The sequence below is a fragment of the Aethalodelphis obliquidens genome, unplaced genomic scaffold (assembly GCF_003676395.1).
Source record: "Aethalodelphis obliquidens isolate GAN/ISIS:26980383/991018 unplaced genomic scaffold, ASM367639v1 scaffold277, whole genome shotgun sequence".
In the NCBI taxonomy this organism is placed as follows: domain Eukaryota; kingdom Metazoa; phylum Chordata; class Mammalia; order Artiodactyla; family Delphinidae; genus Aethalodelphis; species Aethalodelphis obliquidens.
Window position 1 is genome coordinate 15,866 of NW_020838191.1, and position 16,932 is coordinate 32,797.

At 43.3% G+C, this 16,932-nt stretch overlaps 1 protein-coding gene across 1 annotated transcript; it reads left to right on the forward strand.

Annotated features, from left to right (window-relative positions):
* Window positions 1-349: 349 nt before the first annotated feature.
* Window positions 350-16,928, forward strand: LOC113616633 (kynurenine/alpha-aminoadipate aminotransferase, mitochondrial-like; the record flags this gene model as incomplete). The annotated part of the gene is made up of 10 exons (XM_027100051.1): window positions 350-680; window positions 1,246-1,414; window positions 2,601-2,733; window positions 7,108-7,182; window positions 12,638-12,847; window positions 13,417-13,482; window positions 14,723-14,805; window positions 15,245-15,341; window positions 16,560-16,621; window positions 16,889-16,928. Coding segments are annotated over exons 1-10 (1,002 nt in total), but the record flags the coding sequence as incomplete, so codon positions are not given.
* Window positions 16,929-16,932: the final 4 nt, after the last annotated feature.

Sequence of the window (16,932 nt, forward strand, 5' to 3'; positions counted from 1 at the left end):
CTTTTGTAAGATCAAGTCACTGTGCTGAGGAGTGTCTGAGATTCCCTGATTTCATCCTGCCCACAGCCCTGTGAGCAAACTGATGCCCAGAAAGATTAAGTACCTTGTGCAAAACACCCAGTGGTAAATCATTAAATGCGGCCTCCCGCACTGCCTGCGCCAACAAAGAGAGCAGGCTGCAGGCGCGTGGTTAGGTCCCCAGCAGGACAGGCGGTCACGAGCTGGACGGGCTAAAGGCACACGAGGGCGGGGGCGGGATGGAGGGGCGTGTCAGGGGCGTGGCCGGAATCGAGGGGCGGGGCGGGCGGGGCTGGGATGGAGGCGCTCGGCACGCGGACGTACCAAAGAGAGTGGGGCGGGAGGGGCACGCAAGCTAACTTGCCAGTGGACTTTGCCAGTCCTGCTACGCGCCAGGCCGGATCCTACCCAGGCTCTCGCGCGGCCACCAGCCGGGCCTTCGGCGGCCTCTCCTGGCTCCGCGCGCCAGACCACACGCGGGGGACAGCAGAGGTGGCCTTTCCAGGGCAGGGATTAGGGGGCAGGACTGACGCGGATCCTTGGTTTTCCCAGGCTTCAACCACATAAGGCGGGGCTTGCCGCTTGGAATCCGAGAATGAATTACACACGGTTCATCACGGCTGTGAGCGCGGCCAGAAAGCCTTCCGCCCTTCGAGTCATGGGTGAGTCCGGGCCCTGCTCTCCCACTGGAGGGGGCGGTCCCCGCAGAGCTGCTCCGGGCGGCCTGAGCCCGGCTCTGCGCAGACCTGGCACAGAAGGCGCGCTGGAACGGGCACGAGTGTGGGCCATCAGCAGTAGAGAGAGGGCAGGCCGCCGTGGACACGTCCTGCTTAGGCTCCAGAGGGCTCTTCCGGGCACAGGAGTCGGGGATCGGCTCAGCGTGCGGGCGCGTGCGGAGTGGGGAGGGCGGGTTCGCCGGAGAGAGAGGGGTGCGCGCGGAGCCGGGCACGGACGGGCCGAGTGGAAGCCCGTCTTCTCCTACTGTGACCCTTGGCTTGTCTGCCTGATCACTCCGCCTTCTTAGATGCACGTGTCTATTCCTTAGTTCCTCCACCGGTGAGCTCGGCCCACAAAAAAGGCATCTTCTGTGTTTCTTTCGGACTAGCATTCTATCACTAGAAATCGTTACACTTTAAAGTTTTACTGACTTTAATGCAGCATGCTGAACCATCTCTGTTTAGGAAGGTCTTCACTGAAAGTGTTTCTTCTCCTCCTTATTTGTTGTAGCTGAGATATTGGGCAAGTCATCGAAATCTGTCCTCTCCCTGGCGACTGGAGCACCAAACCCTAACACGTTCCCTTTCAAGTCTGCGGTTATCACCATAGACAATGGAGAGACCATCCAATTTGATGAAGAGATGATGAAGAGAGCACTGCAGTATTCTCAGAGTGCTGGGTACTGATCAGTAGATAATGTAACCTTGTTGGTTCATTTTCATGAGCAATATTCTACAGCCCGCTGATAGAGTGACGTGTGCGTTTTTTAACTGGGTATTCAGCAGTGAGGAAGGTTTGGGGAAGAGTTTTAGAAGAAAAAATAATTGCAGCAATGATACTGAATGCCTAAGAGGCCAGGGACTGTTCTCAACCTTATACGACTAGGGGAGGGAGAGGTTTTAGGAAGGTGGTTCCATTTGATCTGAGACTGGGAAAAGAAAGAGAATATAGCTTGGTGAAGCAGCAGGGTAGGAGAAAGGAGGAAAAGGATGACCCAGCAAGCAGCCAGTTTAGGTCCTGGGGAAATTTTTTTTTTTTTTTTTTTTGTGGTACGCGGGCCTCTCACTGCTGTGACCTCTCCCGCCGCGGAGCACAGGCTCCGGACGCGCAGGCTCAGCAGCCGTGGCTCACAGGCCCAGCCGCTCCGCGGCACGTGGGATCTTCCCGGACCGGGGCACGAACCCGTGTCCCCTGCATCGGCAGGCGGACTCTCAACCACTGCGCCACCAGGGAAGCCCCTGGGGAAATTTTTTAATGATTATGTTCCCTTTCTAAACAGGCAGCTATGTAAGCATGTTGCCCTCAGTTCAGATGTATTTAATTTCATAAAGGCAAACTGGAACACGTATTCTAAGGCTTTCCTTAGCTGGTCTTCCAGTGATAAAGGGTAACTTGCAGAGTGTCTATGAATTATATTTTATTAAAGCCTGTTTGCTCTGTGATTGAAGAATAATGCATGTTGGGTGCATAAAAATTGTATTGTATATAATGTATACCTAGGCTTTTCTTTCCATGATGCAAAGAACTTACTGAACCTGCACTTCTAGGTATCCTACAGAAATCTCCCTAAGGGAAACAAAAAATGAATTACGCAGTGAGAGCTCTAATGTAAAAGAAGAAGTACAGGCTTTGGAATGAGAAAGCTGTAGATTCAAATCTCAGCTCTTTTAATCACCAACTGATTAACTTATGTGGATTTCTTAATCTCTAAGTCTGTTGCCTTGTCTTTAAAGTAAAGGTATTACTATTGGCAAAAAGCATTTGAGGACCTTTGAAGTGCCTGCTATAAAGCCACCATCTAGTTCCTGTCTCCTATTATTATGACTTTCACTGCTGTCAATTTTTACGTGCATTTTATGCTTTAGCCTCCCAGAGCTGTTATCCTGGCTAAAACAGTTACAAGTAAAATTGCATAATCCTCCCACCATCCATTATCCACCCAGCCAAGGACAAATGGACGTGTGTGTCACCTGTGGCAGCCAAGAAGGTCTCTGTAAGGTAAGACTGGAAGGAAAGGCACCCGCGGGAAGCATCCAATACTACGTTCACCCATACAGCCATCTCTCCCTTAGCCACAGAGCATCATGTTTTGTGGCCTACAAAGGCTTCCTTGTCTTCACCTAGAATCATAAGTGGAACGTAAAGACATTCACCAACCTGGTGTCTCTCTTTCTTTTTTTCACATCTTTATTGGAGTATAATTGCTTTACAATGTTGTGTTAGTTTCTGCTGTACAACAGTCAATCAGCCATATGCATACATACATCCCCATATCCCCTCCCTCTTGAGCCTCCCTCCCACCCTCCCTACCCCACCCCTCTAGGTGGTCACAAAGCACCGAGCTGATCTCCCTGTGCTATGCGGCAGCTTCCTACTAGCTATTTATTTTACATTTGGTAGTGTGTATATGTCCATAACACTTTCTCACCTCATCCCAGCTTCCCCTTCCCCACTCTGGGTCTTCAAGTCTGTTCTCTACATCTGCATCTTTATTCCTGCCCTGCCGCTAGGTTCATCAGTACCGGTTTTTTTAGATTCCATATATATGCATTAGCATACGGTATTTGTTTTTCTCTTTCTGACTTACTTCACTCTATATGACAGACTCTAGGTCCACCCACCTCACTACAAATAACTCAATTTTGTTCCTCTTTATGGCTGAGTAATATTCCATTGTATATATGTGCCACATCTTCTTCATGCATTCCTTTGTCGATGGACATTTAGGCTGCTTCCATATTCTGGCTATTGTAAACAGTGCTGCAGTGAACATTGTGGTACATGTTCCTTTTTGAATTACAGTTTTCTCAGGTTATATTCCCAGTAGTGGGATTGCTGGGTCGTATGGTAGTTCTATTTCTAGTTTTTTAAGGAACCTCCATGCTGTCCTCCATAGTGGCTGTATCAATTTACATTCCCACCAACAGTGCAAGAGGATTCCCTTTTCTCCACACCCTCTCTGACGTTTATTATTTGTAGATTTTTTGATGATGGCCATTCTGAATGGTGTGAGGTGATAACTCACTGTGGTTTTGATTTGCATTTATCTAATGATTAGTGACGTTGAGCATCTCTTCATGTGCTTCTTGGCCATCTGTATGTGTTCTTTGGAAAAATGTCTATTTAGGTCTTCTGCCCATTTTTGGATTGTTTGTTTTTTTGATATTGAGCTGCTTGTATATTTTGGAGATTAATCCTTTGTCAGTTGCTTCATTTGCAACCTGATTTCTCTTAAACAGAGATCCCATCATCATTGACCCGGAGCTCTGAGTCATTAGGACAAGATTCCCATTCAGGGAGAACTCAACCCCTACCTGCAGCTTAGTGAGCGCTGCTTACTTTCATCTGACTCAGAGATTCAGGCTAAATTTCAGTTTTGCTTGTGGCTATAACATTTCAGTGTATGACTTTTAAATCCTTTGAGGGTGTATCCTGATACTCCTGAGATGAAACGTCATTCCTTTGTGTGTCTGCTGGTGTCATCGTCTGTGCCGGCTGCCCCTTGTACCCTGACTCCCTCTTGGCTGTGCTTCTCCAGGTCTACGTATATGTCTGTGTCTGTGGCTGACTTCTCCTCTGGGTTACTTTCTCTCTCTCCTTCTCTCTGTCTCTCTCTCTCTCTCTCTCTGCCTCTCTCCTGGGTTCCAGGAACTCCACAGAGGTAACCACCACTGGGGGGTCTCCAGATAAAGAGACTGCATATATGGTTCTCAGTTTCATCTATTTGTTTCTTTTCTTTTTCATGAATAATTAGTCCTGGATAAGGAAGCTCTACATTCAGTCCTCACATCTAGATGAAAGTATGACTCTTGTTTATCTCAAAGCAGAGTAGCTTTCTTGCTCTTCTTTCTTATGTAAATGTGAATGTTATAATCCAGTTAGTTTTAATGAATTTCAATTAAATTATTTTTACAGAATAAGGTATTAAAGTAAGACTTTATAATTTTCCTCCCCCTTCTTGGACTGAATTAGGAAAAATAAAAGGATTAGCTGCTGTTTGATTTTTTTTCTTGAAGAGAAACATTTGTGATGCTCCAGACTTGTAGGACAAAAAAGTTCTTTTCAGTGAAATTCTTTTCTTAGGAAGGGACATTATGTGCATTTTTTTTTTCCAGAAAGATGCACAAGAAAGTTTCTTCTTTGTCTCTTGCAACATCAGTCATATCAAAGAGGAACAGAGCATAGATGGCCAAATGCATCAGTAACTCACTGGCTTATAGCCATGCTTGTTCCAGAGGCCTCCTGGGAATCCGGTTTACTATTTCTCCCACTTTGTTCCCCAGGATGGATATTAGTTTAGGTGTCCGTGTCTCAGATAATGAACAGCCCTCCCTCCTCATTTAGGATATATGACTTTCTCATGTCCCCTAATGACATGGGAAGTGAATGTGATGAGGTTTTCATCTGATCCACAGATGATACACAAGCCGCCTCAGTGATCTGTTTGGTCCTAGGATGTCCTGTAAATCCTGAACCAATGAACTTGTCAGAGGAAGATACTGTTTGTCATAAAAGGCCAAAAGCCCATAAGGAAAAGTAAATCGAACATCCTAGTCCAAATTGGAAAAAGATGTCACATCTTCTGTCTCAGTGGATAATGGCCGTGCTGTGTGTCAAGAGATCTAGGTTGTTAAAATGATATAGGGAGGAGAGGCTTGACCTGGGGACTGTGAAATGTCACAGGCTGGGAAAGGATTATTCTCTGACTCGTGTAAGATTTAGTCAGAATGGACCCCTCTGACTTAGGCTGGAAAAATCTCTTGTGTGGCTCTACTGATGTCCCGAGGCATCATACTGTCCTCAAGATCGCCCGAGACTTGTGGGCCTTGTCCTCCCTGACCTCTGAGTCTCCTTTACCCTTGCTGAGCCCCCCTCCTTTCTGGAATGCTCCCCTTCCTCTTGCCCTGCCCCACTTGCAGTGTCCCTTATGTATGGGAGCCCCGTGAGGCTGGGCCCCCAAACCTCTTTCCCCTTCACACACACACACCTTCCCTGGGCATCACACCTGGGCGATCACGTCCATGCCATTAACTCCAGGCTCCCTGCACATCCACGCGTCCACCAATCCACCTGATCCATCCCAGGCTGTTTCAAAGGCCCCTCACACCAAAACACACTCATCAGCTTCTCCCTCAGAACAGACAGCGTTGGGGGTGTTTTTCAGTCAGTGGCACTCCTCCCACCACCTCCCCACCTGCACAGCCAGAATCCAGGGGTCCCTCCTGACACCTCTCCTTCCTCGTGCCCCCTCAGTCCACCGTTAGGTCTGCTGGTTCTGATTTCCTAAATGCCGCTCAGTTCTCTCCAGCCCCACCATCATCAACCCATCCAGACCACCCTTACCTTTCCCAAGGACTGCAGCAAATACCTCCCAAATGAGCCTAAAAACTTCCCAGACTCCACCTGTACTCTCATTCCTTTTTGATACTTTGAGTTTGCAGCCAGAATGACTTTCTCAAATGCCTGTCTGGTCACCTGACTCCCCGGTCCCGCCCTCTACTTAAAATTCTCCCTGGGCTCACTTGGCCCAAAGGCCTCCCTGGGATGCTCTCTGCCCACTTCCCTCTGAGTCCTTCCACTCTCCTCTTCACACTCCACCTCAAGCCATTCTTTCAGTTTCTCAATTCTTTCAGTTTCTCAAACTGTGTTTCTCACAGTGAAAATTCTCAGTTCTTTCAGTTCAGATTCTTTCAGTTTCTCAAACTGTGTACGTATTGTCACCCCTCCTCCTACTCGTCACTTCCTCAGGGAAGCCCTCCCTGAATGCTCTAAGTTCCCTGAGTGCCCAAGTCCTCCTACAATGAGCACGTAGAGCCTTGGCATCTATACGTAATAGCGCTTATCACCGATTTTACATATGCATTTATCTGAGTAGTTATTTGATTAGAATCTAGCTTTCAATGAACTAGCACCTCCACGAGGATAAAAACCATCCCACTATACTCATCAGTTTGTCTCCATAGGTCCTGGCTTATAGCAAAGATTTTTAAATTATTCAAAGAAGGAATACATGAATTTTAGGAGCCAAACCAGTTATGTGTATATATATATATTTTTTAAACCCAGAACGGAGGTTTGCAAACTGTGGCTTGAGAGCCAAGCCAGCCCTTGTCTGATTCTGTAAATAGAGTTTTATTGGAACTCAGCCACACCATCGGCTGACGTATTGTCTACAGCTTTCTCACCATAGAGGCAGAGATGAGTAGTGGCAATGGAGACACCAGGGCTCACATCCCATCTGGCAAGTTACAGAAAACTTGCCAACTCCTTCTCTAGAATCCTAGTGAGCCCAAACTAAAAAAAAAAAGGGGGGGGGTGTTTTCTAATAATGGAAAACAGACTAACGAAGCAAACCTATGCTTCTTTTGTTAGGTATTTGAGATGATCGTTAATCCTGGAGATAATATCCTCGTAAATGAACCTATTTATTCAGGAACAATTCATGCTGTGAGTACACATGTCTACAAAAGGCAACTCTCTTTTCTTATAACAAATAAGAAACCACTGCACCTTGAGAATTCTCTGTCCACTGAAACATAAAATAGCATCTTTCTTCTTAAACAGGAGAATCATTAATATACGCAAAATATGTGAAATGTACCCTCTGCTTTATACATTTCTCCTTACAAGGTCTAAATGCAGAGATGCTAAAATTGGATTGTGCAAAATCATGTCCAGATTTGTTAATATTCCACCTGAAATGTGACTTAATTTACAAAGACATGTTTTCACTACCACCTATATGACCACATGCGTAAGAATAGCCATATGTCAGTATAGGATAACTGTACAGTAATATGGTACGATCAGGACTTTCCTCTCCAGTGTTAATTAACGGGACTCTAATATCCAGAATGAGGAGTCGCATCACCTGCTCTGCTGTGCCCTGGTCAGAACACACCACTGTCGGGGGCACAATACTTTTGGGTCGATGTGAATACAGGCTGGAGCACAGTCGGAGAAAAGCGACCAGAGTGAACAAAGAGATGGAAATAATACCATAGGTTGAATTGTTTTAGGAACTATGCTCTTTTCCGCAGAGAGAGAAGAGTCCACAGGGGCATGAGAATTGTCCTCAAGTACATTAAAGCTAGCCATGTGACAGAGAAGTTAGATTTGTCTGTGCATGTCCTCAGGTTCATAGAACTTGAACCAAAGGGGGGAAACTACAGGGAAACAGGTTCAACTCCATGTAACAACTGTCTAACCATCAGCCTTACCAGTTCTCTGAGGAGTAAAGCACTGGCCATCACTGCAGGGGCTCAGAGTAACTCTCAATGGCCACCTGACATAAATGCTAGCAAAGTAATTCCAGCTTAGAGTAGGGGATTTAATGAGATGACCGCTATGCTCTACTGAATCTAACTTCATGGATTATCTTTTTTTTTAATTTAATATTATCTTTGTGAAAAATGAATATATATAGAAAGCAATTAGCTAGTCTTGATGAAAGGCATATTCCCTCAACACTCCCAAGTAGGGGTAAAAATATGTTATAAACATTGCTTTTCTAATGAACAATCTGAAAAGGAAATTAAGAAAATTCCATTTGTAATAGCATCCAATAGAATAAAATATCTGGGAATAAATCTAACAAAATGGGTGAAAGACTTCCTCATTAAAAACTAAAAAACAGGGCTTCCCTGGTGGCGCAGTGGTTGGGAGTCCGCCTGCCAATGCAGGGGACGTGGGTTCGGGCCCTGGTCTGGGAGGATCCCGCGTGCCGCCGAGCGGCTGGGCCCGTGAGTCATGGCCGCTGAGCCTGCGCGTCCGGAGCCTGTGCTCCGCGGCGGGAGAGGCCACAGCAGTGAGAGGCCCACGTACCGCAAAAAAAAAAAAAAAAAAACTAAAAAACATTGCTGGAAGAAATTAAAGGAGATGCCAATAAACCGAAAGGCATCACCTTCTCCTGGGTTGGAAGACTTAACACTGTTCAGGTGTCAATACTACCACAGCAATTTACAGATTCCATGCAATCCCTACCAAAATTCCAATAGCCTTTTTTACAGAAATATAAAAGCCAATCCTCAAATTCATTTGGGATTGGAAAGGGTCCAAATAGGCAAACCAATCTTGAAAAACTGCAAAGTTAGAAGATTCTCAGTTCCCAATTTCAAAACCAACTGCCTTAATCTGCAGTAATCAAAACCGGCTGGTACTGGCATTAAGGATAGATACATATCCCAATGGGATAGAATTGAGCATTCAGAAATAAACCATACAGCTGTGACCAACTGATTTTGACAAGGGTACCAAAACCATTCAACAGGAAAAAAAAAAAGTCTCTTCCAAATTTCGCTGGGATAACTGTGTTTCCACGTGCAAGAGAAAGAAATTGGACCCTCACCTCATGCCATATAAAGATGTAACTCAAAATGGATCAAACGTTTAAATTAAGAGCTAAAACTATAAACTCTTAGAAGAAAACATAAGGCAAATCTTCTTGACCTTGGATTTGGCACTATTCTTAGATATAACAACAAAAATACAAGCAACAACAAAAATACAGATAAACTGGACTTCATCAAAAATTAAACTCTTTTGAGCGTCAAAGGACATTATGAAGAAAGTGAAAAAACAGCCTACAGAGTGGGAGAAAATACATGCAAATCATATATATACGGTAAGAGTTCAATATCCAGAGTATATAAAGACCTCCTACAATTAAAATACAAAGAAATTAATTTAAAAATAGACAAGGGGACTTCCCTGGTGGCGCAGTGGTTGAGAGTCCGCCTGCCGATGCAGGGGACGCGGGTTCGTGCCCCGGTCCGGGAAGATCCCACATGCCGCGGAGCGGCTGGGCCCGTGAGCCATGGCCGCTGAGCCTGCGCGTCCGGAGCCTGTGCTCCGCAACGGGAGAGGCCACAACAGTGAGAGGCCCGCATACCGCAAAAAATAATAATAATAATAATAAAAATAGACAAAGGACTTGAATAGACATTTCTGCAAAGAAGATATATAAATGGCCAGTAAGTATATGAAAAGCTGCACGACATCACTAGTCATTAGAGAAATGAAAGTCAAAACCATAGTGAGATACTACTTCACACCTACTAGGATGACTATTATTTTTTTAATGGAATAGAGCAAGTAATGGTGAATATGTAGAGAAATTGGAACCGCAGTACATTGCTGGTGGAAATGTAAAATGGTGCAGCCCCTGTGGAAAACAGTTTATCAGTGCCTCAAAAAATTAAACATAGAATTACTGTGGACACACAAATTCCACTCCTAGTATGTACCCAAAAAGATTTGAAAACTGGGGCTCAAACAGAAACATAAACGTTCATAGCAGCATTATTCACAATAGCCAAAACATGGAGCAGCCCAAGTGTACATCAATGCATGAATAAAATGTGGTCCATTCACACAATGGAATATTATTCAGCCAGAAGAAGGAAGGAAGTTCTGACACCTGCTACAACATGGATAAACCTTGAAAGCACTATGTCAAGTGAAAGAAGCCAGACACAAAAGGACACGTATTGTATGATTCCACTTGTACAAAATATCTGAAATAGGCAAACTCATAAAGACGGAAAGTTGCTTAGTGGTTACCAGGGGCTGAGGGAGGGGGAAGTGGGGAGTTATTGCTTAATGGTACAGGGGGTCTGTTTGGAGTGATGAAAAGATTTTGGAAATTAATAGTGACATGGATGCACACATTGTGAATGTAATTAATGCCACTGAGTCTCACACTTTAAAATGGCAAATTTTTGTTATTTTGCCGTAATTTTAAAAACTAAAATAATTACAAAAAAAAAAAAAGTAATTACCTTTTCTTAGTGACTGGATGCTAATTGTTAATTATTTTCCTAAACTCCTAAGTCATAAGATTACACAATGCCTATAAATATAAAATTTTTGTCTATGTAAACAGCACACATACACACACGTTTTCACACACCCAAACAGAGACCAATGCCAGGCTGTGAGGGAATATGCCGACGGTTCATGTGTGTTTATCTCATGGTCCAATATTGACTTCTTTTATTGCATGTTTATGTGATTTCTAAGTCTAAGACCTTTTAAATTTACCATAAGTGGGGTCTGGATTATTCTCAGTGCATAATTCTACATTTGACTGCTAAGAAAAGTGTTTGCTTATCCTTTGAAAGTATTTTTTCTGAGAACTTCACTCAGTTACTGCTATTTTTTTTAATTTTTATTGAAATATATTGTACTTGATTTACAATGTTGTGTTCATTTCAGATGTACACCAAAGTGATTCAGTTATACCTATACATGTATAACTTTCAGGGTCTTTTCCATTATAGGTTATTACAAGATACTGAGTATAGTTCCCTGTGCTATACAATAGGTTCTTGTTGGTTACCTATTTTATATATAGTACTGTGTATATGTTAATCCCTAACGCCTTATTTATCCCTCCACTTCTCTTTCCCTTTGTAGCCAGAAGTTTGTTTTCTATGTCTCTGTGTGTCTATTTGTTTTGTAAATAGGTTCATTTGTATCATTTTATTAGATTCCATATACAGGCAATATTATATGATATTTGTATTTCTCCATCTGACTTACTTCACTTACTATGATAATCTCTAGATCCATCCATGTTGCAGAAAATGGCATTATTTCAATCTTTTTATGGCTAATATTCCGTTGTGTATATATGTGTGTGTGTGTGTATATATATATATATGTATATACATACATACATATACATACCACATCTTCATCCATTCATCTGTCAATGGACACTTACGTTGCTTCCATGTCTTGGCTATTGTAAATGCTACTGTAATGAACATTGGGGTGCATGTGTCTTTTAGAAGTATGGTTTTCTCCAGGAAGGGGACTGCTGGATCATAAGGTGAACCTCCATACTGTTCTCCATAGTGGCTGCACCAGTTTACATTCCCACCAACAGTGTAGGAGGGTTCCCTTTCCTCCACACCCTCTCCAGCATTTATTATTTGTAGACTTTTTGATGATGGCCATTCTGACCGGTGTGAGGTGGTACATCATTGCAGTTTTCATTTGCATTTCTCTAATAATTAGTAACATTCAGCATCTTTTCATGTGCCTGTTGGCCATCGCATGTCTTCTTTGGAGAAATGTCTATTTAGATCTTCTGCCCAATTTTGGACTGGGTTGCTTGGGTTTTTTTTGATATTGAGCTGTATGAGCTGTCTGTATATTTTGGAAATTAATCCCTTGTCGGTTCCATTGTTTGCAAATAGCTTCTCCATTCTGTAGGTTGTCTTTCCATTCGTTGATGATTTCCTTTGCTTGTTACTTATTAAGTTCCGATTTTTTTCTTTATGTTTGTCCACAGACATAAAACATAAAAACACAAACCTTTCATAAAACAATGTCCATAAACAAGGCCACTATTTGTGACTTCAGCCTTTGCAGTCGGTACAGTATACTATTCCCCTGCCTTGGTGAGCCACTGCCCTGACGCTCCTTGGTGCCCCAGCACCACCCTGGCTCCCCTGGTCCCTCTCCTAAGACCAACCTGAACACCCCATAGTACAGAGCCAATGCTGGCATGGTAGGGGGCCTCCAGGACCCCATTCCAGCCTGCTCTGTATCTGATGTGCCCATGCTACACCACCTGTCCAATATTTTGAATATCACCTCTGCTTATAACTATTTTATGTATTAGAACCATAGATTCTTTATAAGATTAATTTACTTTGTCAAAAAACATTCCTTAATAAACACCTATTTTATGAACCAGTTCTAACCATAATTATAAAGATAACGCACTGTGGGCGTAGAGCTGAGTGCAGGTTTGTGTTTAAGGGTATAAATGGTAACAGCTTTGTGTTTAAGGGTATAAATGGTAACATTCTCCTTAGTGTAAGAACCAGTGACACTGATATTTTGTATCAAGTCTGAGTCTCTGGCTTTCTTTTCTCTTTGTACTGGACAGCTGCAACCCCTGGGCTGCAACATGATTAATGTTTCCAGTGATGAGCACGGGATTATTCCAGACTCCCTCAGAGAAATACTCTCCAAATGGAAACCAGAAGATTCAAAGAACCCCGAGAAAAACACCCCCAAATTTCTTTATACTGTCCCAAATGGCAACAACCCTGCTGGGAACTCATTAACAACTAACCGCAAAAAGGAAATCTATGAGGTATTTTCAAAGAATGTGCTATGTGGCTGTGTTCTTGTTTTGTTCTGACCCTTTAGAAGAGTGCTCTGCAAGTTCCTTCTCATTACCCCTTACTCTCAAGGAAGATGATTTTTAATAAAAGGAAGTCATCTATGCCAGGGTCGCCATGAATTTAAATTCAAGAAACTATTACACTCTTGTTGACTATGAGATTTTTCTTTCCCTTTAATTGATATTTTCATTGAAGGAAATGTTACTCTTGGTGTGATGTTAAACTCTATGAGGCTATTTAATAATTGGCCCCAAGTTTGATTTTCATTATTTTATGTTTGTATTTTCAACCTGTCCCTTCCCTTTCCTACTTCTTGTCATTTCAGGTTACAAAGACATTCCCTTAAAATAGGAGGCAGGCTCCTTTGGTAAAGTCTCCTCTAGGTAGCTGAACATGATGCCTAAGATTTTCACTATAAACACTGTTGTAAAATCACATATTCAGCTACACAGAAACAAGTACAAAGAACTATGATTCCAAGTGATTTTCATCTTCGAGCGCTCTGAAGAAATAAACATGCTTCTTTAACCTTTTTTAGCTCGCAAGAAAATACGACTTCCTCATCATAGAAGACGATCCTTACTATTTTATGCAGTTCAACAAGGTAAGTGCAGTGTCAACTCAGCCCACAATCAGTAGACAAGTGGCTGTAGGTTACTCTGCTGATGTGAGTTTAGCCGGGCTGCCGAGTATTTTCATCTCTGGTATTACTGCTCTTTCCAGAAATTCCTTTCCTTTAGAATAGCGGCTGGCTCTCTGTGCCAGGCACGTGGAGGGTCGAGTGAGTCAAGGGTGAGGGTCGTCTGGACTCCAAATCCAGGTCGTGGCTCCTTAGACATCGTGCCAGGGTTACGGAGTGGGTGTCTCCTTGGATGTCAACCTCAGTCTCTCGGGGGTGGCTGACGGGCGGAGGACTTGGGAGGCGTGTCCAGGCGGAAGGAGCAGGACGGCCGCGCTCGGTCATGAGGCGGTGGTGGGCACAGGAGGGGCGTGCCTAGCATCATGCTGCCCACTCGCCATCCCTGTCACTTAGGGTCGGGGACTTTCCTGCAGAATCATGGGCTTTCAGATCCTTTCCCACTATATATGTACACCACTGTCCACGAGCACGGTTTCCCAGGAGACAACAGTAGTGGTACAGACTCCCAATGTCCAATTCCGCAAAATCCAACACTGTATTTGCTCTCAGGGCTGCACAGAACAAACACATGCACTCAGTCCCCACTCTATATCTACGGAGAAGAAACAGAACTCTTGGCTTTTTATCTAGTTTGCCTGAATACCATGTCTGCCTACCGCGCACCTTCAACACGACCATGGCCCCCTTTCTTGTTGGCATTTACGTTTGAAGTAAATATGGAAGTTTCAGCATTGCAGACCGACTACACTGCTCGTCTTCCCTTGCACCTTTGTTGTGTTTCTAGTTGGTCTAAGGCTCAGCATCTCTTCCTAAACAGCCCTGAATGCTGACGGCCCTCTTCGCTTTGGTCTTTTCCAAACTAGTTTTTCTTGAATCCTTCCTCGAAATCTGTTCATCCTGGATCTCAAGCCTTGGGACGAGGAGGTCCTGTGTGAGGTTCCTCTAAACTCACGGGAGTGGCAGCGTGAGCAAGTGCGAGGACGTGTGTGTGTATTTGGCAGAAAAGCCGTGAAGATCGGCAGATACGAATAGAAGAACGTGCATCTCTGGTTCTTACTCCATTTCAAAGGGCTGAGATGAAGACAAGGAAAAGGATGTTTGTCCTACTGTTCTCCAAATCCATTCCTCCCCAGTCTCTGCACAAAGTAGGGATACGGGCTCTAACAGACTTCCCGAACCAACAGTATTTTTCTTCCATTTCAAGCCCTGGGCACCGACTTTTCTCTCCATGGACGTTGATGGGCGTGTCATCCGAGCTGACTCTTTTTCCAAAGTCCTGTCCTCTGGGTAAGGCCCTGGCTGTGCCTGCAGGCTGCATCTAAAGGTGACAGAGGCTGCACCTCAGCATCTTTTACTGCAAACAGTTCCCATTTAAGATACCTGTATTCCCATTTGATTTTATCTATTAATAACAGGCTTTTCTCCCAATCCTTCCGAGTGGTCAAAGATAGTTGGCCATTAAGCTATAGCTTAATGGGGACTGGTCAGGTTTCTGGTTGCATATATGAAACAGCACATTTAGAAATACCTGGTCAGATATGCATTCTATTTTAACTGTACAATTTAATTTAAATGTGTATTTTAAATAAGAAGTTGTTTTATTAGAATGGGTTAACTGTCTAGGTCCATTTGTCCCCAGGTCGCAACTTTCTTACCCATGAAATCACTAACAAGGTATTAATTGTTAATGCAGGGTTGGTATTGTGCCTTTTCTCTCTTTGTGCAGGTTGCGAATAGGGTTTATAACTGGTCCAAAGCCCTTGATCGAGAGAATTGTTTTACACACAGAAGTTTCAACAATGCACACCAGCACTTTCACTCAGGTAGGAATTTTTTGAATCAGATCATAAAATAAAACAGATGTTGGCAAATATGACTGAGTGAACATGGCAGAGAGAGAAATCACTGATTGCATCTCTAGTTCCGCATGGACTGAATTAGGAGACCATGCACAGCAGATGTTTGCTCTAAATAGCAAAAGAGATTGGAATGGACCTGGTGCCGTTTCACAGTGTAGACCAAACTCCTTGAGGGTCAGAGATCTTCTTATTCAGCTGTGTCCTGGCATCTAGCCCAGGAATCCCATAAAAACTGCGTTGGACTCAACAGGGCGGAAGAGGTTTGGTGAAGTAATGCACTGTTAGCTCCGTTGTCCTGGAATCTGAGAGCAAGGGTTCAAACCCGTGTGGTGGCCCGATGTCTGCCTTCACTGCCCATGTGCTAAGCTCCCTACAGACACCAGCTGGAATGTATTTTAACTAAAATACAGTAAAATTATTTTTGGAGAATGTATAAATTTCTTTACAAGCTTTGAGAAATTATTGGACCCATCCCTAAGGCAATCTTGAGAATCAGACCTTAAGGACAGAACTGCTACCTAAGAACGCAAAAGGGGTAGTTTATGTAGAATGGACATTTCTTTGACATTATACATTCCACGAAGTGCAGATATCCCATGTTTTATCAAGTTGGGGGCTTTTTCTATATTATCTGTTATCAACCAAATTTCACTATCCATTTAGAACATTTAGGACTTTCATTCTGGATACAAAAATCTCTAAATATATTGTATAACTTCATATATAGACTGTATGTGTTTTACATTTAGAGAGGCCATTTAGGGCGGCAGTTATTGGGTGGATCTGGGGCTGGACAGTCTGGCCTAAATCCAGGCTCTGTGATGAGCAGTGGCTGCAGGAAAGTTAATTTCACCTTGTGCCTCATTCTCTTTATCAGTAGAGTGGAAATCATGACCTGCCTAATAAGGGTATTATGAAGATCAACTTAGCTTAAATACGTTCATATGGTACAGCAGCTTCCAGCACACAGCAAGGACCATATAAATATTTGTTATTTTTACTATTATTGTTGTCATTGTTATTAATTAACGTTGTTATAAGTCGCTGACCCTATAAGGCTTCATGCAGGTTGTTGCATCTTCTTAGGGTCGTTTGCACATAATCAAGAGTGATTTGCAAAAAATGTTTGGCAAAAAAACACATTTTAGAGGATGAACCTTATAACTGTCTCATCCCTTTTAGCTGCTGGTATCACAGCTTCTACACCAATGGGGAGAAGAGGGCTTCCTGGCTCATGTAGAGAGGTACTGTATTTTAGGTTCCATACTTTATATAGAAATGGACTTTGCTCTATTAATTTTCACTTTTGAATTATTCCAAAATAATGGAAGCCCACAATGGTAAAAATGTTTACCATCAGACAGGTCAAATAAATACGCTCTATTTCCTCATCAAGAATTCAACATTTTCATCAAGATAGAAAATAGATTCTTACAGAATGGACTCCAGAGCCTTTTAGTGTCTGCAATCAATGCAGCAAACACATCCTTTTCATTGTTTTCTTCTTCTAGGGTTATTGATTTCTATAGGAAGCAGAGGGATGCATTATTGGCAG